Below are 24,129 nucleotides of genomic sequence, written 5' to 3'. Positions count from 1 at the left end.
TTTGTTTCTTTTTTTTTTTTTTTTTAAGACTGTGTGTGTATGTGGTGGGGGGTGGGGTGGGGTGGGAGGTTGGATTGGTTTTCCAGCCAGGGCATGTGGCATTTCTGAAGGCATTTCCAGGGCGGGAGCCCTGCAGGGATTATTCCCCTTTGCAAGTGGGAATTTGGCCCTCCCAGAGAAACATACATGACACGTCAAGCACAGCTTTTTTATTTACCTTTTTTGTTTAAAAATAAATAAATAAATAAATAACTGAACAATAAAGTAACTGAGCTGCGGTTGAAAAGAGGCTTGGAAGGGATTCAGGTTTTTCTGATTCCTATTTTGCAAGTCCACATTTTCCACGACTTGACATTTGGATTCTAGAGCCTTCCTCTGCCCTTCCCCCATTAATTCGAAAGAACCTGGAATTTCATTCCATTCTCTTCATTTGCTTCTGAAACTCTGTAGAACTGCCCTGGGAAAGTGACCTATGATGCCCAGAAATCTTCTAGTACTTTCTTCTTTCTTTCTTTTTCTTTCTTTCTTTCAAGTGTTCTGCTGGTTGGTTGAGCTTCATCCTTCTGAACTGTGGGAAAACTGGGGTTCTGCCCTGTCCACACCATCACTGATGGGAGCTTTGTTTTCTGCTTGTCTTTTCCCCAAGGAGATGATAGAAAGTGACATCTCGTCTATGATGTCAGGAATTCTGCAAAACTCAGGGCAAAATCATCACCCCTCTCCACAGGAGTACAGGTGAGGGCTTCAGCAAAAACAAACCATTTCTTTTTGAATTGTTTAACGCGTTTATGTGCTGCTTATGGTTTCTGCGCAAGAACTATTGTTACCTTGAATTTTGCGGTTTTGCAAGACAGCCAGAAGATCTCAATTTCAAAGTTGGCCTCTCTGAGGGTGTCTGGGCTTGTGGCGTGGGGCAACGGGGACCACTCAAAGGCCAGTCTTTTGTCTCCTCCAAGAGAGGTCCCCTCCTGGGTGACAGACTGGGCATCCTGGTGAATGTTAAGATGACAGTAGCAGTTACTGCTTCCCTTACAGTGTCCTAAGATTGGCTCCAGGAAATGTCCCCCAAAAGCTTTGGGGTGTGGGGGAGGAATTGGCGGCCACACTCCTTGGATGCTGCAGAAGTTGGGAGCGGGAACTCCTGAATTCCTGGCCTGACTGTGTGACTTTCAGCAAGGTCCTTGACCTCTCTGGACCTCTGGACCTCATTTCCTTATCAGTTAAATGACGCTCTGGAGCTGAGGCCAAAATAAGTTGTTTCTTGAGACAGGATGAAGCGAGATATACACGGGTCGGGGGAGCTCCTCAGAGTCCTTTGCCCTTTTTTTCTCTTCAAGCCTCAGAGCTAGAACGGCCTCTCGGGGTTCGACTAGTCCAGCCCCTTTCTTTTACGGTTGGGGAAACTGAGGCCAAGAAGGGAGAAGGGGCCAAGAAGGTCACACAGCCAAGGGAGGGAGGAGGAGAAAAAAGGAATGAGCTGGAGTTCCCTCCCAGCCTCTCTCGCCTGAGGCCAGGAGGCCTGACTTGGTTCCCAGTGCCCCACCTGTCAAGGCAGGCATCGTGTCCATGGGTTGAGGGGGCACAGCCCAGATTATGGAGTGGGGACAGGACAGGGGCTGGCCTGGGAAGAGCAGGCTGTCACCTCGGATCAGACCTGTTTACCCAGGGGCTGTCTGGCCTCCTGGGGCCACTACAACTCACCAGCAATGCCTTCTGGGGCAGACGACAGCCCCCAATTAGAGCGAGGTTTGCTTCCTAAGGGCTGTGGGCCTGGAGGCTGCCTTCTGAGATCTGAACGAAGACACAAATGCAAAGAGATGTTTGCTGAGATCTTGCTGTGTGCAGATCTGGGACTCCACATGTATGCTAGGCATGCGGCAATCTGAGAGCACCTACTGTGTGCCCAGCTTGGGAAGTTGCTGTGATGAGCCCCCATTGCACAGATGAGGAAACTGAGGCTTGGAGACATTAAGTGAAATCTTTAACCAAGAACCCACCACCAAGGACCTCTGGGCTTCCTTCCAGCCCTGAAAGGGTTTAAATAATGGCAGGTGTAGTGGGGGCAGCATAAGGGTGTTAGGAGGTTGGGCTCTGAAATCCTCTATAATCCCAGTTGATTCCTGAGCCTCAGTTTCCTCGTCCATAAAATGGGGATAGAAATAGAAAACTCCACTGCATGGAGTTATTATAAAGATGAAGGAACAATTTCTGACTCTGCCACTTGCCAATTGTATGATTCTGGACGATTTCATTTCTACACCTTCATTTGTCTGTGTCTGTAGCAGGGATAATAAAAGCTACGGGTTTTAAATGCAATATCTATGGAAGTGTCTGTCACCCAGCAGGCACTCAGTGTATCGGGGTGAATCTCCCTCTGTCCCCCCAGCCGGAAGCCCATGGGAAAACAGGTCCTTCCCCTGGACCAGCTGGAAAAGCTCAGAACCATTGATTCTTACTGTTGCCTAAAGCACCCCATAAAAGCATCAGAGTTAGGGAATCAGGTGTTTAAACTTTTTTTTAATGTTTATTTGATTTTGAGTGAGAGAGACAAGAGACAGAGCACGAGCAGGGGAGTAGCAGAGAGAAAGAGGGAGACCCAGAATCCGAAGCAGGCTCCAGGCTCTGAGCTGTCAGCACAGAGCCCGACACGGGGCTCAAACTCACGAACTGCGAGATCATGACCTGAGCTGAAGTCAGGCGCTTAACCGACTGAGCCACCCAGGTGCCCCGGGAATCAGGTGTTCAGAGCAGCTGCTCTGGAGTCAGACGTGCCAAGTTCAAAGTCCAGCTTTGGACATGTCACGTGATTTGCTTGAGTCTCCTAATCTTTCCCAGGAGCACGATTAGGGCGCAGTCGCTGCTAAAAGGACTGAGTATATTTTATAGAGCAAGAGACACAGAACCAGCATTTGCCGCTGTTCTTACTACTTAGTTCCATTAACAAGTGTTAAGTTTCTGCAACAGTTGGGGTCTCTGGAGGGCCTTTGTGTGGGGGCCCTGGAGGAACAGGGTGGATGAGGGGGTTCCCTGAACCCAGATTTCCAGTACTCCCCAGTCGGGGCTCCCACCAGCTCCAAGCCTTGGGGTCTTGGCCAGCCCAGCTCCCAAACTGTCTGGGGTACTGAGCAAGCTGTCCCTCTCCAGAAATAGGGCAGAGCAGGCAGTAAGCTTACTGTGTGTGTGTGTGTAGGGGGGTGTCAATGCCTACCCAGTTCCCTGACCAGCTGGCAGGGGCGAGGCAGTAGAGCTAAGAGAAACAGTCTTGCCTCAGCACAGGATGAGTTGCCTGGGTGTCCTGCCTTATATTTGCATGGGTTTGGGGCTTTCTTGTGTTAAACAGCTACCATGTCCCTCCCTGAGGGCAGAATAATAATAATGGTGACAACAGCAATAATAATAATAATAATAATAATAATAATAGCAGCTGATGGTTTCTTAACCCTTTACTACCTACCTTCCCTGTGCCGCAGCCATCCTGTGAATGTGGCACTCCTGTGCCCATCTGGCAGATAAGGAAACCAAGGCTCAATCTGATTAAATGGCTTTACATGATGACACAGCTAGTCATGGCCAAAGTACCACTCGAACCTGAGGCTGTCCCACCCAGAGGGCGCCACGACCACTACCTCCCCGCACCCCCCGCCCCGTGCCCCTCAAATGCTGGAACACAATAAGTTGCTTTACCACCTCGCCACTGTATGACCCCAGACAAGTCACTGTCCGTCTCTGTGCCTCAGTTTCTTCATCTGTGGAATGGAGCAAAGGGAGAGCCCAATTCACAGGTTATTGGGAGTATCTGGCACTTTCTGTCTAGAAAAGGTGTTTGGCCAGGCCTGGGATAGATTGCTTTCTCAGGGAGGGGAGGTTTTATGATCGTGGAGTAGACTCCCTGGCCCCTTCCAACCACTCCCATTTTTCTCCCTGAATAATAGCCTTGGAGAAGTTTATGGGCTTCTCATTCCCCCTCTCCCATCTCCAGGGAATGGCTCCAAGGACCACTCAGGCTGCTGGTCCAGCCTGGTTCCAGCCCCCAGGCAGCCCTCCACGCAGCCCTCCATCCCCAAGGACCGCCTTGGCCGTTAACTTTCAATGGCTGTGTGCAGAGAGGGAGGGAGCGGGGGCAGGGGACAGCAGCTGGAGGCCGTCCTGTCCCCAAGGAGCTGTCGGGGGAGAGTCCGTGGCTGGGCCTAGACAGCAAATGGCAGCAGCCTTCCCCGCCTGAGACGCTGGGGCCTGGGGGCCAGGGCCAGGGGCAGCCGTGACCCTGTGGACAGCACCAACAGCTCACGTCCCACGTGGGTTCGACATGGGTTAGCCGGTTTCCCTTTGGTTCAAAGCTGGGAGGGAAGTGCTCCCTTCGAGGTTCTGCGGGATAATTCGAGTTACTAAGCACCTACTGTGTGCCAGAAAGCTGCGGAGCTCCTTAGCAAGTGCACCGACCCCATTTTATCTTCATGGTAACAACCGTGGAATAGGTGGTGGCATGATCCCATTTTACAGACAAGGAGACTGAGGCCGAGCATCTTGTCCAGAGGCATACGTTCAGGAAGGGGCAGAACAGCGTTGCTTTGTTGTTGTTGAAGTTTATTTATTTTGAGAGAGAGAGAGAGAGAGAGAGTGCATGTAGGTGCGGGCAGGGAGAGAGAGAGAGAGAGGGAAAGAGAGAGAATCCCAAGCAGGTTCTGCACTGTCAGCGTGGGTCTGCTGCGGGGCTCGAACTCACGGACTATGAGACCATGATCTGGGCTGAAATCAAGAGCCAGATGCTTGACTGGCAGCCACCCAGGCGCCCCCAGGGCAGCAGATTTCAACTACCTGTCCCCGCGTTTGGAACTTATTCTAGAGGTCAGGTCCAACAACCTCCTTTTACAGATCGGGAAACTGAGGCCCAGAGGAAGAAGGCAGACTTCTGGCTCCTTGGACATTTACCTTGTCCCACAGCCATGCTGCTCTGTGGCTCTCCTTACAGATTCTGATGCCAGACTCTCAGTTCCTCCTCTAAGAAACGGGCAAAGCCCTTCCTTTCTTTGGACAGTGGTGTTTTCATCTGTGGATCACAGTGCTGGGCACACGATCGACCATAAATATTCATCGGGTAGATGGATGGATGGGTAACTATCACCTGAGAAACAGTATGTCCGTGAAAATGTAGAGAGGCTTTGTGCTTAAGTGACGACAGGGTCCCGCAATGTGGACCAGGGTGGACAGAGGCCACCTGCCTTTCCTCTTAAGCCCCCCGCTGAGCTGCATGTGGGGATGGTTTAACTCCCATATCAGTGTGGCTCCACCCATCAGTTGTAACCTCCTTGCAGGGGGGAGGCTGGGGGCTCCATCTGTCAGGGGCGGTGACGCTCCCAACATCCTTACACCCTTCCTCCCTCGAGGTGGCCAGAACAACTCCTCCAGCTACCTAACAGGCAAGGGAAAGAGAGGTAGCCTTTCCGGGGTCCAGCCTTCCTGGGTTCACCCCTAGAAACACGCGTGCGTGCACACACAGACATACACACACGCGCCCCCCACCCCACCCCTGCCAAGTTCCAGCCAAGTTCTAGCAAGGAGAGATTCTCTTTTCCAGCCTCCTAATCAAATCATGTCCTATTACGCTCACTCTTGGCCCAGTTGGGAATCCCCTAGCTTGCTCAACTGCATTTGATTTTCTTCTTCCTGTGAACGGTTACAAAAGATGTTACAAAAGATGTGTTAGCTAAATAAATACCGCCGTGAAATGCTTAATCCGTTTTGTGTAAAGGGTTGGATTGGAAACAGGAACAGTTTGTGGTAATGTTAAGAGCTTCCCACTAAACCACATCTCCAGAAGGCAGGTAAAAACCTTGTAATCAGAGAGGAAGTGACGTCCCGGGGCTGGGTGCGCCTCTGCTCCGCTGGGATGGTGATCTGACTCCCCAAAGGCAATATGTGCCGTGGGGTCTCCTCCTAGTGACCATGCAAAAGGCAAGAGGAGAGAACGCAATGGGGAAGAAAAAAGGAACGGGGTCTAAGCATCTGCTGGGGGCCGGGCCCCATCGTACACATTATCTGATCTTATCCTCACAGCCGCCCTCTGGGGGTGGGGGGGAGGTTATGATGATGACGATTCCATTTTATAGATGGGAAAATTGAGGCACAGGGCAGGTAAAGTGATTTGCCCAAGGTCACATAGCTACAAAGGGCTTGGAGTGGGACTTCGGCCACAAGTAGATGCCTTCTACCTGGGCTGGGCTGGGGTACCCTTCTACCCTTTCCTACTCCAGCAAGGATGTAATAAATGTCCACAGGGTGCCAGGCCCTGTGCCAGTGGCTGAACAAAATAGAGGGTCTCCCAGCCCTGGCCCTCCTAGAGTGGAATGACCGGAAACGTATAAGGTGAATACCTCCTTAAAAATTGCTAAATGTTCTGCAGACACACACAGGAAGGACCACTAGGGGTGTGGGTAGCCAGAGGGAATCTCTCAGAGGAGGGAAGATTTAGGCTGAGACCAGAAGCATGAGAAAGAGCCAGCCACGAATGAGTGCACGGAACAGCATTCCAGCCGGAGGGAACAGCAGGTGCAAAGAGAACTTAAAATGCTCGAGGAACTCAAAGTTCGACAGGTTCGCTAGAGCGGAGGAGAGGAAGGCATGAGGGGAGGGGTGGGAGGCAGCCAGGGCCAGATCATGGTGGGGAGCTGGAGCCTTACTCCCCTAATGGGTTTTAAGGACAGTGCCAGGTTCTGATGTCCCTTCCAAAAGGTCACTCTGACTGCTGGGTGTTAAATCCATCTATTCCACAAATAGTTGTCTAGCACTCGAGCCACACACTGTTCGACACCCTTCCTGTGGTTTACCCTGAACCAAGAACGCCTCTGTTCTGCACATGAGCTAACAGAGACTCAAAGGCACCGAGTCACCTGCACAAGGACCTCTATTAGGAGTAGAGCCAGGACTGGAATCACCCCTGCAGTGCCTTGCCCTCCTGGCTCATCTTCTGTCCCTCCAGCAACATGGCTGATTAATTAAGGACACTGTTAATTCCTGTCATCAGGTTGGTCCCCTGGTCACTTAGGATGGCAGCCAGGGACTCCAGTGGTGTGTCCCTTTGCCCAGGGCCACCACAGGGTCCCCTGACCAGGGACCCTGTCACTATGGAGGCACCCAGCAGATCCTTCTAAAAATGATGACGATGATTTACCCTTCCCGCCCACAGCTTGACGTATTTCAGCCAAACTGGCACAGAGACCAAGTAAAGAGGCTGCGGGGTGGTGGTTCAAGCCCCAGCTCCTTTGCGTACACGCTGTGAGGCCGAGGGCTATCGCTTCCCCTCTCTGAGCCTCAGCTATCCCATCTGCGAAATGGGTTTGCTAAGATGACTTCATCCCACAGGCTGTCGAGCATCGAGGGAGGTACAGACCGGAGAGGGCTGGCGGGGAGGTAGGCACACTATAGGACCACACTATGGGACTGTGCATTCCTAAGTCAACTAGAAAGTTCTCTCCTCGGGCAGAGAGGTGGTTCTGTGCTTGCCCCACAGCCTGGCAAGTAGGAGTTGAGGAAATACCTATGTTTACTGAGTGTTGGCTGCACACTCTTTAGAAGATGTTCGTCATCACGTGAACCGCACCATGCCATGCACGTGGGTGGACTGGGCACCCCACCCTCATGGCCGCCTCAGTCCTTACAACAAACACCCTGCGAGGTGGGTACAGGCATTAAGCCATATAGAGGAGCCAACTGAGGCCCAGAGAGGCAGACTACCGCAGACCAGTCTCACAGCTATAAAGGGGCCGGGTGGGATTCAAACCCAGGCCTGGCTGACCATAGAGCCGACACTTGGAACCACTACCTGGAAATGCCCGAGAGAAAGCAATGGGGGGTCGCGGGGGACAGGCCTGACTCGGGTTCCCTAGCTGGGAGGGGCCCGGAATGTGTCATTGCAGAGGACTCGGGAATTGTGATGAGCAAACTCACCAGGGCACACAGATGAGGCAGGTAAAATGATAAGCACGTAGTAGGCACTTGGAAAATGTTGGCCGGATTATTCCACTGACGACCGAGTATTCTGAGGTCGGTGTCCCCAGGGTACCACCTTGCTCCTCACCAGGCTCTGCCCCCTTCAGCATCCTCCCGCTTCCTGGCAGAGGTGGGCCGCCCACCTCTGCGGTCCCCCCACCCCGAGTGGCCCGGCAGGCTGTGTGTGTCGCAGGGGCAGCCCCACCAAGATGGAAAGGGCTCAACCCCATTGTGTTCCAGATGGGCAAATAGAGGCCCCGGGGAAAGGTGCTGGGGCGGGTACCTGAGGCCATTGGCCAGAAGCTGCTGAGATAAATTCTCCTGGCTCGCCCTCACCTCTCCCATCTGTGAACAGGGGTGATGACACCCACAAGGTGTGTGTGTTAGTAAGGAAAAGACGGATGTGTCCCCGTGTGGGGTGGAGGGCTGATGGTGAACTACTGAATTCAGAAGGGGACTCTGGGGTGCCAGGCAGGTCTTTCTTTCCTTCTTTTTTTTGTTTTTTTTTAAATGTTTATTTATTTTTGAGAGATCAAGACAGAGCACGAGCAGGGAGGGGCAGAGAGAGAGGGAGACACAGAACCCCAAGCAGGCTCCAGGCTCTGAGCTGTCAGCACAGAGCCCGACGCGGGGCTCGAACCCACAAACCGCGAGATCGTGACCTGAGCCAAAGTCAGACACTTAACCGGCTGAGTCACCCAGGTGCCCCATCATATTCTTGACCATCACTTTAGAGTAGATGCCATTATTATTCCCGGTTTATACACTGAGCCCCAGAGCAGGTGACTGTCACACAGGCAGGAATCTTTAGGCTCTGGTCCACCCGTGTTGGGGTTCATGCCTGCTCCTAACCACGGTCTAGTTTGCCTTCCTAGAGCGCAAGCACACGTAGGACTCTAAGGGAACCTCTACTCTGCCGCCATTGCTTTGTGGCTGGGGAAACTGAGGCCAGGAGAGGGAGACTCACTTGCCCCAGATGATAGAACTGTGGAAATGTGACCAGAGTGTTTACCTGCAGACTGTTCCCATGAGTCATAGCTTCTTTGCACCAAAGGGAACTTGGAGGCTGCTTGGGCTCATCCATCCAATAGGAGCCTGACCCCCATCATCCCTTGACTCCTGCTTGAATGCTCCCAGGACGGGGAGCTTACTACTTTGTGAGCCACCTTAGTACAAGGCTCCCATTTTTACAGAGCCGTTCCCTGTCACTTCCTCGCTGGTGGGAGGTAAAGCGGGGAGTTTTTCATAATGGGACATACTAAAACTCCAAATTCCATGCAATCAGCTCCTGAAATTTCCGAACCTCAATCAAATTTCCAATTTTAAGGCAATATAGACACACCAGAGATTTTTCCATAATGATCAAAAAGACTGTCTCAGACCACCATCACCTGGTAGAACTTTCTGTGAAAAGACCATTCCAGACCACCACCACCTAGTAGAACTTTCTGTGGTGATAGAAACGTTCCAATTTTGTGCTGTCCAGTACGGCAGGCACTGGCCATGTGTGGCCATTGAGCACTTGAAACGTGGCTGGTGTGATAAAGAAACTGAATCCATAATTTTAATTTTAATGAATTTAAATTTAAATAGCCACGTGCGTGGGGCGCCTGGGGGGCTCAGTCGGTTGAGAGTCCGACTTCGGCTCAGGTCATGATCTCACAGCCTGTGGGTTTGAGCCCCACGTCGGGCTCTGGGCTGACAGCTCGGAGCCTGGAGCCTGCTTCCTGTCCTGTGTCTCCTTCTGTCTCCGCCCCTCCCCCACTCTCACTTTGTCTCACTCTTGTCTCTCAAAAATAAATAAATGTTAAAACAAAATTTTTTTAAATAAATAAATAGCCACGTGCGGCTTCCTATTGGATAGCACAGTGCTAGAATTTTCTAGAATCCACAGAGCCCATTTCTTCAACCGTTCCTTGTAGGGCAGGGAGAAAGGACAGTGGGACTGTAACCAGCCCAGTGTCTTGCTGGGGGACCCTAGACAGGCCTATTTCTCCCTGGCCTCCGTGTCCCCATCTGGTAAATGGGAAAGTGGTAATGATAACAATACCTGCCTGACCGGCTTGGGCACACAGTGGGGACTCACCCACCCCAAGCTGTGTCCACAGGCTTTTATAAAATTAAATAAAGTTAAGCTGGGCCTTTTATCCCCTCCCGGCCCTTTGGACAGCAGGGAGTGGGGCATCTGGAAAGCTGGGTCTGTTTGCTCATTTGTCCAAGCTGTGAGGACTTAGTGAGCACATACTATGTGCCTGGCCCCATACTGGGCTCTGGGGTACAGCTGCTCCCTCAGGGGGTTCAAGGTTCCCTGCTGCAGCATCAGGTTGTCCGGGGGCCACCTAACCCAGCAGTGGACTCAGCCCGGGTCCTCGCATGGAACTCTATGCATCGATGAGGGACAGGTCATAGGGACGCTTCACTAAGCCACCGTGGAGAGAGGGCTGGGCCGATGGGCCTCTGGGCAGGGAGCAGAGGAAGGGTGGAGGAGAAGGGGACAGAGATGGTTGAGGACCCAGGCTGGGCAGTGGGGACGAGACACTCCCCATTTAGGCCCTAGAGCACCGCACTCTTCCCGTGATCCACAGCGAAGAGGGGCCCGAATGCCGGCTGATGAGACAGCAGAAAGCGAGCCAGGCTTCGGGGCCAGCGGATCCCCGGCACAGAGCCTCTGGGCATCCACATCCACTGCAGGAGACCAGCCGGGCCGGTGCCAGGCACACTGACACAGACATTTTGGCCTGGGCAAGAGAGAGACCCAGCAGGGGGAGCAGGGCCTGGCCACCGACCCCCGGGATGAGCAGCAACCCCCCACGAAGGGAGAATGGGGACCAGGCCTGTGTCAGAAGCTGAATATGCACTGGCTAATGTGATCCTCAACACAACCCAGGGAGATATGGACTGTTATTCTCCCATTTTCCAGAGGAGAAAACAGAGGCCCAGGGACCAGAAGTCACAGGGATTCATCTAGTCAAAGCTTACCCTGTGCCCAAGACCCTGTTTCACCACCTTGGGGCTGTCCTTCCCCCAGAGCTTTTCTGGGAGGTGCTAAAATACAGTCTCCTGGGCACCACAGCTCAAGGGTGGCGGGGGGACCCCAGGCTCTGGGCTAGGTCTTGAACCCTGTATTTCAACCAACTCCTGGGCAATGCTGTGTACACAGCCCCCACTGGAAAGCCCCAGGATCATGGGGGCGGGGTGCATCACCCCCAGGTCACATCTAATTCTCGGCCCGTTGTGCCACAAAAACAGCCTCAGACTGGCGCAGACAGACCTGGGTTCGAGTCCTGGTCTGGCCTCAGCTTCTCCATCTGTAAAGTGGGGCCGCCTACTCCCCGTCCCTGTCCTGGAGGGGTTGCAAGGACTCAGGGAGGCGGAGGATGGCTCAGTGAGCACCAAAAGTTCCGGACACCGCGGCTATTGTCACACCATTCTTTGTGTCGGTGGCCTGGGGTCAGCTTACTTCGACCAGCCAAGCAGGCACTTAAGTAGCACCTCTGTGTGCAGGGACACCGGGTGATACAAGGCTCAGGGCCAGCCCTCGGTGGTCCAGCAGGCAGGGCAGGGGTGGAGAGATGGCTGTACAGACTCACGGGCCCTGGCAAGGTGTAGGGAGCCGTCAGGAGGCAGAGGGGTCCCCGAGCTTGGGGTCTGGATGGCAAAGACTTCCCGGAGGAGAAGCCACACTCCTGGGCTGGAATGAGCGCCCCCCCTGCCCCCTGGGAGCCGGGAGCCCTAGCCCTGGTCTTTTTCAGGACTCCGAATCGGGAGAAAACGGCTTCTCTTCTCCCAACCTCAGTGTCCCCATGGGTAGAATGAGGGGTGGGGTCAGATGATGTCTGGAGGGACTTTGGCCGTCAGAAGGCAGTTTGGAGTGAGCCCCCCAGGGATGGGCACCGTTCGGGTGGGGGGAGGAAAAGCAAAAGGGGGCATTCCCGGCAGGAGGGAATGGCTAGAATGCAAAGACGCGAGGTGCGACGGTGCCTGGGTGTCCCGGGGGCAAAGCGGACACTGGGTGGCCCCAGTAGGGATGATGCCAAAGGAATGGGGAGCCAGGTGGACACCCAAATGGCAGGGAAGAAAACCACATAAATTACAACCAGAATAGCACCATTTACTCGGCCCCTCTATGGGCTCAGCTACATCGATACCCTTCCGGGATCCTTGCGTTATGGGGAAACAGGCTCAGGACAGCTAAGTGACTGCTGAGGGTCTCAGTTTCTCTATCTGTAAAATGGGGATAGCATGGAGCCCAGGGTCTGGCATACAGGAAGTGCTCAATAAATGGGAGCCGCTAGTGGAAACAGCAACAGAGGCAGGTCCGCGAGACCAGAGTCCAAAGCTTCGATGTACTTCTAGTCCTCTGGGAACCTAGCTAATGTGACTTTTGACGTTAATATTGGTATTAATAATGACAGCTAAATCAGACACCGTTCCAAGGGCTTTACACACTTAATCCTCACGACGCCCTATGAGACGGGAAGTGTTGTCAACCCTATTTTACAGATGGAAACTGAGGCTCAGAGAAGTTAAGTCAGTGGCCCTGGGCACACAGGTGATTAGAACCCAGAGCCCAGGCTCTTAACCACTCTGGGAACTAACCACTCTGGGTCACCTGCTGCCAGAGACTTTGCTTACTGGTGGCATGCAAGAAGCCGGTTTGTTTGCAAGCCCCTCACCTCTATCCATCCCTCCCTGCTGCCCCAGTGCCAGACGGGGCCACGTGGGCAGTAGGGAGCTACAGCAGGTAACAGAGCAGGAGCAGGGTTCACACCACCAGCCTCTGGGAGGTGGGCCAGTCATGGGGTGCGGAGGGGTGGGTGGGGACCAGCCAGACGTCCCCAACAGCGGGCCCTGCCCTTCGGCCTTACCCCATGGTCTCCACGGGCCCGAGGGGACAGATGGCATCGCCCAGGCCTGGGCCGCGGCTGTCACTCGCCAGATGAGTTACGAGCAGGCTGAAGGAGTGGCAGCCGGGGGTGGGAAGGGGCTACAAAAACAATTGCAGGGAGACCCCGGGACAATGGGGGCCACGTGCCACGGGGGCAACAGTCGTTTGTCGCACAATGGGCCGCCGGGGGGGACAGAAGCCAGGCCAACTGCTGCTGCTGACAGGGCCGGCCGGGTTTTCAAATCGTTTCCAGGCCCTGTTTTCCTACAAGGCAGCCAATCGCTGGGGTAGCCGGGCGGTCACCTGATGCCAGCTTGGTGGGCTGAGGGCCGAGGCCCGGCGACAACCGAGCAGTTGTGGCCATGGCAACGCTAATTGTGGCCCTAAAACAAGGGGAGAGAGAGCGAGAGAGAGAGCGGGTGAGGTGGGAAGGAGGGGGAAGAGAGGCTGAGACACCAAGGCAGAGGAGAGGGGACGCTAGCTGCGGTGGCCCGCAGGTGACAGAAGCCGAGGTCCACCGTGGGTCCCCTGTCACATGCAGGACAAAGCCAGAGGCTGCGTTGTTTTTTTCTCTCTCCCCCTTTCCATGAAGCCCCGACACACTCCTGCTTGAAACATGGAGCTTAGAATTTGGACCGCGGGCCTCCGGGCTGCAAACCAGAAAGGCCCTGGCCAGTTTGCAGCCACGTTACGACGTGGACGGGATGCTCCCGTGGGGCATCTTGGAGCCGTGTGGCAAGCATGACGTCGGAGGTGCTGGGGGTCATGGTTACCCCACATCGGGGTACCTGCCTGCCATCCTCAGTGGGCAGCCTCTTCCTTCCCGTAGAGACTGATGGTTTTGCTCGCACATCTGTTGAGGGGTGGTGGGCCTGCGTCCCAAGTGGAGGCTCCGGGGGCTTCCTGGGGTCACGGTGAAGAGCTCCGCAGCCTTCAGGCTGTGCTGCCTGGTTTCCAGACCCCCCGCTTCCTGTTACACATGGCTTTGGGCCAGTGACTCGGGGCTCTGAGCCTCAGTTTCCCCATCTGTAAAAGCGGGGGGGGATGTGGGCATATCCTACCTCTCAGGGCTACTGTGGGGATCGGGCGGGATTGAAAAGGACTGTGCTTGTTGAGCACCGAGCCCTGTGCCTCAGTTTCCCCACCCATAAAATGGGAATCATAATAATACTACCATTTGCCTCATGAGGTGACCCAGAGATTTAAACGGGTTTCTGCCTGCAAAGGGCTTGATATGGTGCCGGGCACAGAGTAAGTGCTCAACAAACATGAGCGTTTATCATTCTGGGGGGAGGGGCTAACGTGAGATGTGTTAAGTGGGTAAATGAAGGAATGAATGATTTGAGGATGTGTGATCCTGGCTGCCAAAGCGGGAGGATCCTGGGTCCCCATGTCCAGCCCCGGGGATGGGCAGATTAGGGAAGCTGGGGGAGGTGAGGGACTAAAGGGGCGATTCCAGAGGTGGGGGGGCCCCCCAAGAGCTGGCCTGAGCTCCCCGCCCCGCCCGAGCTCCTGCCCCTCCCTGCAGGCTCCTGGCCACCACCACCGGCGAGGACGACCTTCCCGGGGACCTGCAGTCGCTGTCCTGGCTCACAGCTGTGGACGTGCCGCGGCTGCAGCAGATGGCGAGTGGCCGCGTGGACCTGGGTGGCCCCAGTGCACCCCACCCACATCCAGGTAGGCTCAGGGGTGAGGTGGAGGCGGGGCATGAGGGCGGTGCAGGGGAGGGGCGGCGCTCAGCACTGCCACCCACCCGCCGTATGTCTGCGGCCAGATCTCTGTCCGTGTCTGGGCCTTTGTTTCTCCATCTGTAAAATGCGACTAATCATGCCTTCCTCAGAGGGATGTGGTTCATTCATTTGCTCACCACTGTGCACCAGGCCCTGTGTGAGCTAAGGTGTCGGTGAAGAAGAAAGACAGCCCTGCCCCGACCCTGATATGTCTTGAAGGTCTAAAGCAGTTACCAAACTGTGGCCCGCGGGCCAGATGCAGCCGGCAACCTGCAGCCTGTTTGCTTTTTTTTTTTTTTTTTTTTTATTGCCTTCGTGTTCAGAATGGTTTTACATTTCTCAAGGATGGTAAAAAACAAAAACAAACAAACAAAACAAAAGAGAAGACAGAAGCTATATGGCTGGCAAAGCCTCAAATATTTGCTCCCTGGCCATTTACAAAAGCCTCCTGAACCCTGATCGTCAAAGAGGTCATACGTGGAAAGTGCCAAAGGTCCTGGCACACAGTAGGTGCTCAATAAACGGCAGCCAGTCGCAGTCATAGCAAGTGGACTAAATATTTAGAGACCCAGAAAGCACTGGAGACCAACAATCAAGGAAAACCATCATCACAGTATGTTAAAAGGACCGACAGTTGAGAAATTCGTGTCTAGGATTATTTCTTTCATTGAACAAACTGTTCTTGGCCAAAACATCTATAGCAGGGGTCAGCAAACTTTTAACGTAAAGGGTCAAGGAGTAAATATTTTAGACTCTGTGGGCCATACGGTCTCCGTTGAGATGCTCAACTTTGTCACTGTGGCGCAAACCCAGCCCTAGACAATATGTAAACGAAGGGATGTAGTCGCGGGCCAGTAAAACTGTGTTTACAAAGACGTGCTGTAGGCTGGGTTTGGCTGGCTGGCCGTGGTTGGCCAAGCCCCGATGGAGAACTTCCAGCTGTATGACATCGGGCAAGCACCCTCCCCCTCTGACCTGTGTCCTCCTCTGCGACAAAAGGACAGCCGCACTGCCCTCGCGGGGCGACGCGGAGACGTGACGCCGAAAGCTCCTTGCACGCACAGTCGGGGCTGTGTGGCACACGAGCGGGAACCCTCCCCTCTCCACCGCGTTGCCGCACGCCTCCTGTGTCCCTGTCTCCGTGCCAGGGGTTTGGAGCACTGGGTCATATAAGATGTGGTCCTAGTTGTCAGGGAGGAGCTGAGGGCCTGGTCAGAGAAGAGGGCAAGGCGAACAGATCACAGGCACAAGGGGATGAGCCCAAGGGGTGGCGGCCAGGACTCAGAGGAGAGCTTCCTGGAAGAGGTGGCCCCCCGGGCAGGATCATCTTGCAGGTCAACTTTGTTTCACCTGGAAGGTAGCCCCAAGTCAGAATGGTACAGTGAGCATCTGTGATAGATTAGCCATGCTAATCTGAGCTAATCCTTGGCGGACGAGCAGGACTCAGCAAAGGGGAGACAGGCACAGAGGCATTTAGAGCTAAGCCTAGAGGACTGGGGGATGGAGGCACGTTTTTGAGGAGAGAGATGAACATAATGAGTTGATGCTTTAGCTTCACGATGGACGAGGGCCAAGATGTTCATGACATCATCATCGTTAATTATCCGCTCGTATTTATCGAGAGCTTATGTGCCGAGCAATGTAATGAGCACAACCTCCTGACAACTTCATACGTAGGTAATCTCGGTAGTGCCGCTGTACAGATGGGGAAACTGAGGCTGGCCCAAGGTCACACAGCTGGTAGGAGCCCACTGGTCACTCCCACGCTCCCGGGCAGTGGTTTGCCAGGCACCTGCTGTGCACCTGGGTGGGGGACGGCTCCATTCTCCGGAGGTCCCCGGGGACTGAGCTGCTCTGACCCACTCCTCCAGCCCAGCGGCATCTCTGTGCTTCCCTTTTGCAGGTGCCTTGGCCAGGGCAGCCAGCCTGCATGTGGGAGCCACCCCAGGTCCACTGCTCCACGGCCCGGCTGGCATGGTCCCCCCAGGCATGCTAGGCCTGGGCCCCATAGCCAATCACAGAGCCAGCGTAAGTGCCACCGCGTGGGTCGGGGAGCTAGAACGGGGGGCCCTCCGGGGCTGGGGTGCCCCACCCTCACCCTGACCTCTGTCTCCCCCTCTTGCGGCCTCTGCAGATGAACCAGATCCCTGTGGGGGGCCAGCCCTCATCCAGCCTGCAGGACCAGCCACAGCTGTACTCGCCCGCCTCCCAAACGCAGTTACCGCTGCCCCCAGGCACCCAGCAGGTACCGGGGGCTGGCGGGGGCCCCTGGACTCGGAGACACACACCCCTGCCTTGGGCTGGCCAGGGAGCTCTCTGAGCCTCAGTTTACTCCCCTGCAACATGGGCATAACATTGCGTGTCATTGAGTCCTTCATTCCGTCCCCTAAAACCGCTGCACGGGGCAGGGACAGGATTATCTCCCGGGGCCATAGACCTGACATCTTGCTAAACAGCGTCTCCTGAAAAGGGAGCCCGGGGTTGGGGCTGGGGGGCATCCTGTGAGTGGCTTATGCTCTCTCTCACCTTTTCTCTCTGCCACCCTTCCCTGCCACGCCCGTGAGAAGCGCCCCCCTATGGGCCTGTACGGCTCCCCGTTTGGAGCACGGCCTCCCTACCCCCAGCCCCACATGGCTGTGCATTCGTCTCGGGAACTGCACCCCAAACACTACCCCAAGCCCATCTACTCATACAGGTGAGGTCCAGGACGGGCTGGGGCCACAAGGGGCTCGGGGAGGAGAGGGGCGAGGCTATCCCAGACAGCTAGATGTGGTGCGATGGCTCAGACTTGCAAGGGGGAGTTTGGGGGGGAGTGGGGAACCCCCAGGTGGGACCTGCTCGAGGAAGGACCATCGTGTGTCCAGTCAGCCCCCAGGGCTGAGAACCCACTCCCGACTCTGTCACTCATAAACTGTGTGGCCTTGGGGAAGTGGCTTGGCCTCTCTGAGCCTCAGTTTCCTCTGGTGTAAAAAGTCATCGAAACAAGAGGATTGTGTACCTCACAAGATTTGGATACGGCTGGGGCGGGAGGTAAGCAAGCCTGGTTAAAGTCTAAAGGCCCACAGGCATGAATTACGGAGAAGGAATAAAGAGAGGAAAAGCACTTTCTCAGATTGGTACCAGTGTCCGAGCTCAGGGTCAAGGAGAAGGGCGGGAGGTGGGGAAAACGTAGGGCCGTGGAAAGGTACCAGAGCTAACGCCGTTGGAGCATGTAGGGGCTGGTACCGCTGGGGTCAAGCAGGGCAGGCTTCCTGGCAGAGGAGACCTGGGGCCGTCAGCCCGAGCCACCGTCACCCCCGCCTTCTCCACCCTGTGCCTCCAGCTGTCTGATTGCCATGGCCTTGAAGAACAGTAAGACAGGCAGCCTGCCTGTGAGCGAGATCTACACCTTCATGAAGGAGCACTTTCCCTACTTCAAGGTGAGGGGCCCCAGCCTGGCCTAGGGGTGCTGGAGCCGCCCCGGCCTCTCGTACTGCCAGAACCCAGGACCTGGCCCCGGGGCCACACTGGGTCGCCCTTTTAGGCCCCCAGTTGTGTCCATAGGCACCGTTCACACAGTCAGGGGCAAAGAAATCCAGAAGGGAAAGGGGGCATCTGAGCTGGGCTCTAACGAGGGAACAAGTTCACCAGGCATCCGCGGGAGCAGGGGAGGGGGGCGGCGGGAAGAGGGGCTAACCTAGTTACTCAGCACCGACTCGGTTCAACATACGGATGCAGGGGCACCTGGGTGGCTCAGTCACTTGAGTGTCTTGATTTCAACTCAGGTCATGATCCCAGGGTCATGGGATCAAGCCCCACGTCGGGCTCTGAGCTCAGCATGAAGCCTGCTTAGGTGTCTCTCTCTCTCTCTCTCTCTCTCTCTCTCTCTCTCTCTCTCCCCCTCCCCCCCTTCCCTTCCCTCCTTCTCCCGGCTCACGTGCTCTCTTCCCCTCCCTCTGAAAAAGTGAACAATTTCAAAAACATACTGATGCAGAACACAGGCTTGGCAAGAGCTTTTGCCCCGCCGAGCCTCGGTTTTCTCATCCATAAGATGGGGAGGATAATACCCCTCTGCCAAGGTTGGCGAGGACTCTGCGTGTAAAGGGCCTGGCAGCTCCTGGCACGTGGTGGGCCACTAGGAACGTTAGTTTTGCTGGCATCCAAGCAAACTCAGGAGCCGGTGGTCAGAGGGTCGGTACCAAGCTGTGAGGTCGCCGACTTGGACCGTGCCCTCCGCAGAAAATGCCGCGCACCGTAGTGTGTGCGGGAGGGGAAGAGGCCATGAGGTGCGCTGTCGTATCTGCTTACCTCACAATCAAGTATGAGCGTTGAAAACTGTCTGGCATTGAATACACTCGGCCAGTTATCCGTGCATTCGCATCGGCTCGCTTGCTCGCCGAGCGGGAGAGAAAGGACGGAAAATTCGGCATCCCCGGGCCGGTTCTCAAGTAGTAACTGTTGGCTGCAGCCAAAGTGCACCTGCCCCTTTAACAGGGCACGGGCCCTCCAGTTTGCCCCAGTCCCTACCGCTCTCTCTCGTCTTCCCAACTCAAGGCGGGTGTCGGAGTGTCGTGTTACCCCGCCCCTGCCGCGCCTGCCCCTCTAGGCCCGCCTTTGAGAGGCCCCTGGAGAGGAAGAGCTCATAGGGAGGTCTCTGAGGGGGTCTCCTGCGCGTCCGTCTCTCCCCACAGACGGCTCCCGACGGCTGGAAGAACTCGGTGCGGCACAACCTGTCCCTGAACAAGTGCTTTGAGAAGGTGGAGAACAAGATGAGTGGCTCCTCGAGGAAGGGCTGCCTGTGGGCCCTGAACCTGGCCCGCATCGACAAGATGGAGGAAGAGATGTACAAGTGGAAGAGGAAGGACCTTGCCGCCATCCACCGGAGCATGGCCAACCCCGGTGAGGCCCACACGCACCGCCCGGCCCGGCTCTGCCTGCGTCCTGCCTGGCCGGCACCAAGTCTCGGCCCGATGGGGGGCACACGGGCCTCTGGTGAACTTCCCGCCTGTGAACTATGCCTCCCCTCCCTGCCCCCCTCCCCTGTGGCTGCTCAGCTCAGAGCCCTGGTCACAGGTCTGGGAAAAGCTGTTCAGTCTCCCCTCAGCAACCCCTAGTTTCTCCCAGAGAAACACCAGACGAGACAACCACGGGATGACGTCGCTTTCGTACTTCTCCTACCACATCGGCACTGAGTTTTAAAACCATAAAATAATAGGGGCGCCTGGGTGGCTCGATCGGTTAAGCGTCCGACTTGGGCTCAGGGCATGATCTTGTGGTTCGCGGGTCCAAGCCCCGGATCGGGCTCTTGGGCCGGCAGCTCAGAGCCTGGCGCCTGCTTCGGATTCTGTGTCTCCCTCTCTCTCTGTCCCTCCCTCATCACGCTCTGTGTCTGTCTGTCTCTCTCCCTCAGAAATAAACGTTAAAAAAACTTTTTTACATATTAAAAAACATAAAATGATAAAATAATAAAGTAATAACACCCAGTGTGGGCTAGGATGTGGAGAAACAGGCACCTCCGTGTCTAACTGATGGGAACCTAAGTGAAACTTTTCCGGGACACAGTAATAGAACAAAACCCTGCAAACTGTACCTCATTGTTTGCACCAGTTATTATTTTTTTAAGTTTATTTATTGATTTTGAGAGAGAGAGAGACAGGGAGAGCGAGTGGGGGAGGGGCAGCGAGGGAGAGAGAGAATCCCAAGTAGGCTTCACGCTCATCGTGGAGCCCGACGCGGGGCTCGAACTCACAAACCGTGAGAGCGTGACCTGAGCTGAAACCAAGAATCGCTTAACTGACTGAGCCACCCAGGCACCCCCTTGATCCAATCACTTCTGGCCACGTGTGCTGAGGAGATCAAAGATTTCAACAAAAGGCTTACACACAACGTGATTCATCACAAAATTATTTCTAATGGTAAAAAATTGAAAGCAATCTAGACATCCTACAAGAGGGGATTAAATAGACACAATGTCATACCATGCAAGGACTAGAGAGAAAAATATTTTTGGAATAGAAAGAAATACTTCCAACACAACAGGTGAAAAAAAGACAGGTTATGAAGCCATATCACACAGCCTCATTATATTTTAAAATGCATATGTGATGTTACATGAACATATACATTTATATATGTGTGTATATCCACTCATATGTGCGTATATGTACTTATGTGGACACACACACACACACACACACACACACACACACACAGACTAGAAGAAATATACCAAACTCTTTACTGTGAATGAAGAGACCACTGGTAATTTTTATATTCTTCACGTTTCTGTATTTTCCAAATCTACCCTGTTCGTGAACCTCTTTGCTATGAGAAAAAAAATATGGCATGTTTTGTTGTTTTTTTTTTTTTTTTTTAATTAAGAGATGTGAAGGGGAGGGGAGAATGTGAAATGAAAGGCCAGTCCCACCCAGCCTTAGGAATATGTGGCCTGACTCCATGGGGATTGGCATGCCTGGTGTTTGCATATGAAGGAGGACAGGAGTATAACTCAGACACGAATAATTCAATAAAGAGAAGAAAAGGGGACCATAGCGGGGTCCGGGAGGCCCTCAGCGGAATGAGTACCGTGTGATGCCCACCCCTCAGAGAGCCCTGGGGTCTGGCTTGAGACCTGAGGCCAGCCCTGACACGTTTAGAGTAAGACCCAGGTTGGAAGCGTCCTCTAAAGTGAGTGTAACCTAAATCGATCCTGGGACCCTAGCGGTCCAGTCTCGAACTGGTGTTACGGTCCAGGAGACACGAGCCAGCAACCAAAAGTAATTCCACAGTCATGGTCTTGTTCGTATCCAAGGCCGTCAAGGAGGATCCAGCTTTAACTCACAGCGACACTTCTTAATGTCTCTTGAGCAGCAGGGAGTGGCGAGGGCCCCTTGCACGTTGATGCATTTTGTCCCCATGTCGTGGATTTGTAACCTCCGCCGGACCTCCTCTTGCAGGGCGTGAGGAGCTCCAGGCGAGGTCCTAGGGTTACTGCACTGTCCCAATGAGAGGAGCTCATGTTATTATCCGAGGCCCTTCTCCTTCCTCAAAGACCCTACCCTGTGATTTCATGACATTTCCCCAACAACACTGTGTGGAGCGTATGATGCCATCTCCTAGATGAAGAGACCGAGGTTCAGAGGGTCCAAGAGGTTGGCTAACGGTCGCGCGCATGGTTTACCACTGGGGCCTGGGAACTGCAGGGTGGCTGCTCAGTGACCTCTCCCACTTGCCTGCAGAGGAGCTGGACAAGCTGATCTCGGACCGACCGGAGAGCTGCAGACGCCCTGGCAAACTGGGAGACCCCGAGGGCCCCGTGCTGACTCATGCCACCACGGTGGCCATGGCCCATGGACGCCTGGCTGTCTCCCAGCTTCCGCCCCAGCCACTGATGACCCTGTCCCTGCAGTCCGGCCCCCTGCACCACCAGGTCCAGCCCCAGGCACATCTCGCCCCAGACTCTCCCGCCCCGGCCCAGACCCCACCGCTGCACGCCCTGCCGGAACTGAGCCCCAGCCCCCTCCCCCACCCCGCCATGGGAAGGGCGCCCGTGGACTTCGTCAACATCAGCACCGACATGAACACTGAGGTGGATGCCCTGGACCCCAGCATCATGGACTTCGCTCTGCAGGGTGAGGCCGGAGGAGTGGCGGGGTGGGGGTGGGGGGCTGGAGGGCCAAGAAGATGGGGGAGGGCAAGAGAGAGGAGGTCTGTCTGCATTTCCACCTCCGCTCATTCCTTCAACAAGCACTCCCCAACCGCCTAATGACGGTGAAGTACAGCCAGCATTTAGTGAGCGCTTACTGTATACCAGGCCTCGTGCCAAACGCGTCATAGCCATCACCCCCATGTCACCCTGCATCGGCCCTGGGGGGCCACTGCCATTTCACGTCCCCATCCTGCCAGCGAGGAAACTGAGGCAGAGGAGCGAGGTCCCCTGGCTCGCCGGTGGCCCAGCCGGGATTTCAACCCAGGTCCGTCCGACCCCCAACTTTTCCACTCCCACTGCTTCCACTCGCACGTGCCAACCTCATGCCGGGTCACACTCTGGCCCCCACTGCCTGCCACACGGTCGTCCCTGATACACAGGAGCTGAGCGGATGACCCTTGTGACTCATCCGTTCACGACCGTGTGCCAGCCAATGGCCGAGAACTCCTCTGCCCTCAAGGAGCTCGGTGTCTAGAGAGGGAAACGGACCGGTTGGCAGTTTGTTAGTTAGCAAGCGAGCGAGTCACGTACAGCTGTGAACTGGGTGTATCCGGACCTCGCCGCCTCCTGCCTGTCCCCCGAGATTATCATGTAGTCAAACTGTGTTGTAAACTGTGTTGTGCTGTTCTGTCCCCTGACCTTGCCACAGTGGGACCCCTTAGTGAGAGTAAGTGCTTCCCACACAGCCCCCTGTTTAAGCCCCCGAGGGGAGGGAGGGGGCGATTGTCTCCATTTCATTCCAAGGAGCCTGAGGCTCCGAGACAGAAGTGATGTTCCCAGGGATGCCCAGTGGGGTGGGAAGGGAAGGGGGGGGCGGCTAGAACGAACTTGGTGTCTCCATGCTCCCCTGCGGTACCCGACTTTGAACCCCAGACATGGTCTTTGCCTCTTCCTTAAGATAGGATTTGAACTCGGTCTGTTTGACACGAAGCCAGCTCACCCAACCGCTTTTGTCTTTGAAAGGGAACCTCTGGGAGGAGATGAAGGATGGGGGCTTCAGCCTGGACACGCTGGGGGCCTTCGGAGACTCCCCCCTTGGCTGTGAGCTGGGGGTCTCGGGCCTGACCCCCGTCTCCGGCGGCAGCGACCAGTCTTTCCCAGACCTGCAGGTGACGGGCCTGTATGCTGCGTACTCGACCCCAGACAGCGTGGCCGCGTCGGCCACAACCTCATCCTCCCAGTACCTGGGCAGCCCAGGGAACAAGCCCATCGCCCTGCTTTGAGGTGACGCCTCACCTGCCCCGGCACCCGGAACCCCGGGCTTGGGGTTCCTGGACGCAAGCCTCTCACATCTCCGTCGGCACCCCGGGCCCTCTCGCACCTCGGCAGGAGGCCTTTGGGGCCACCTCGAGTCAGAAGGACAGAGGACAATGGACAGGCATTGCAGCCTCCCTGACCTCCTGACACCTGAGAACGAGATTTCTCCAGCCTGCATCCCCGCAGTGCTCCCGAAACGACCCGCAGTCCCCTCTGGGGTGGGACCGCCATGGAAACACCCCGGCAGGGAGGCCCTTTAATTTATTCTTCTGGGATTAAGCCTCCACCTCAGCCTCCAGAGGACAGGCCTTGAGGCCAGGAGCAGAGCTGGGAGACTGGCGCACCTCTCTTGGACCGGACCAGGCTGAACTCCGGAATGGGTGCCCGGCCCTCCCCTCCAGGCTCCCCACTCCCGGAGTCTGTTGGAGTTTCACACAACAGGTCCCGGGCCCATGCAGGGCACCGTGTCCCTGTGTACATTTATTTATATTTATTGGAGCCCATCCACACCGCCTCTCGGAACCCAGCCCCTGGCCTCTGGAATGAGAGTCCCCGGTACCTCTCCCTGCATCCTGGCAACC

At 55.4% G+C, this 24,129-nt stretch overlaps 1 protein-coding gene across 1 annotated transcript; it reads left to right on the top strand.

Annotated features, from left to right (window-relative positions):
- Window positions 1-649: 649 nt before the first annotated feature.
- FOXN4 (forkhead box N4) lies at window positions 650-23,514 on the top strand. The gene is made up of 9 exons (XM_042962395.1): window positions 650-735; window positions 14,403-14,551; window positions 16,508-16,632; window positions 16,739-16,849; window positions 17,172-17,299; window positions 17,927-18,023; window positions 19,275-19,482; window positions 21,822-22,214; window positions 23,255-23,514. The coding sequence occupies exons 1-9, from the start codon at window positions 650-652 to the stop codon at window positions 23,512-23,514; spliced, it is 1,557 nt and encodes a 518-aa protein (XP_042818329.1).
- The last annotated feature ends 615 nt before the right edge of the window (window positions 23,515-24,129 follow it).

Source organism: Panthera tigris, chromosome D3 (genome assembly GCF_018350195.1).
Source record: "Panthera tigris isolate Pti1 chromosome D3, P.tigris_Pti1_mat1.1, whole genome shotgun sequence".
NCBI classification, from domain to species: Eukaryota; Metazoa; Chordata; class Mammalia; order Carnivora; family Felidae; genus Panthera; species Panthera tigris.
Note: the sequence above shows the minus strand (reverse complement) of the source record. Positions and strands in the feature narration are given on the sequence as shown.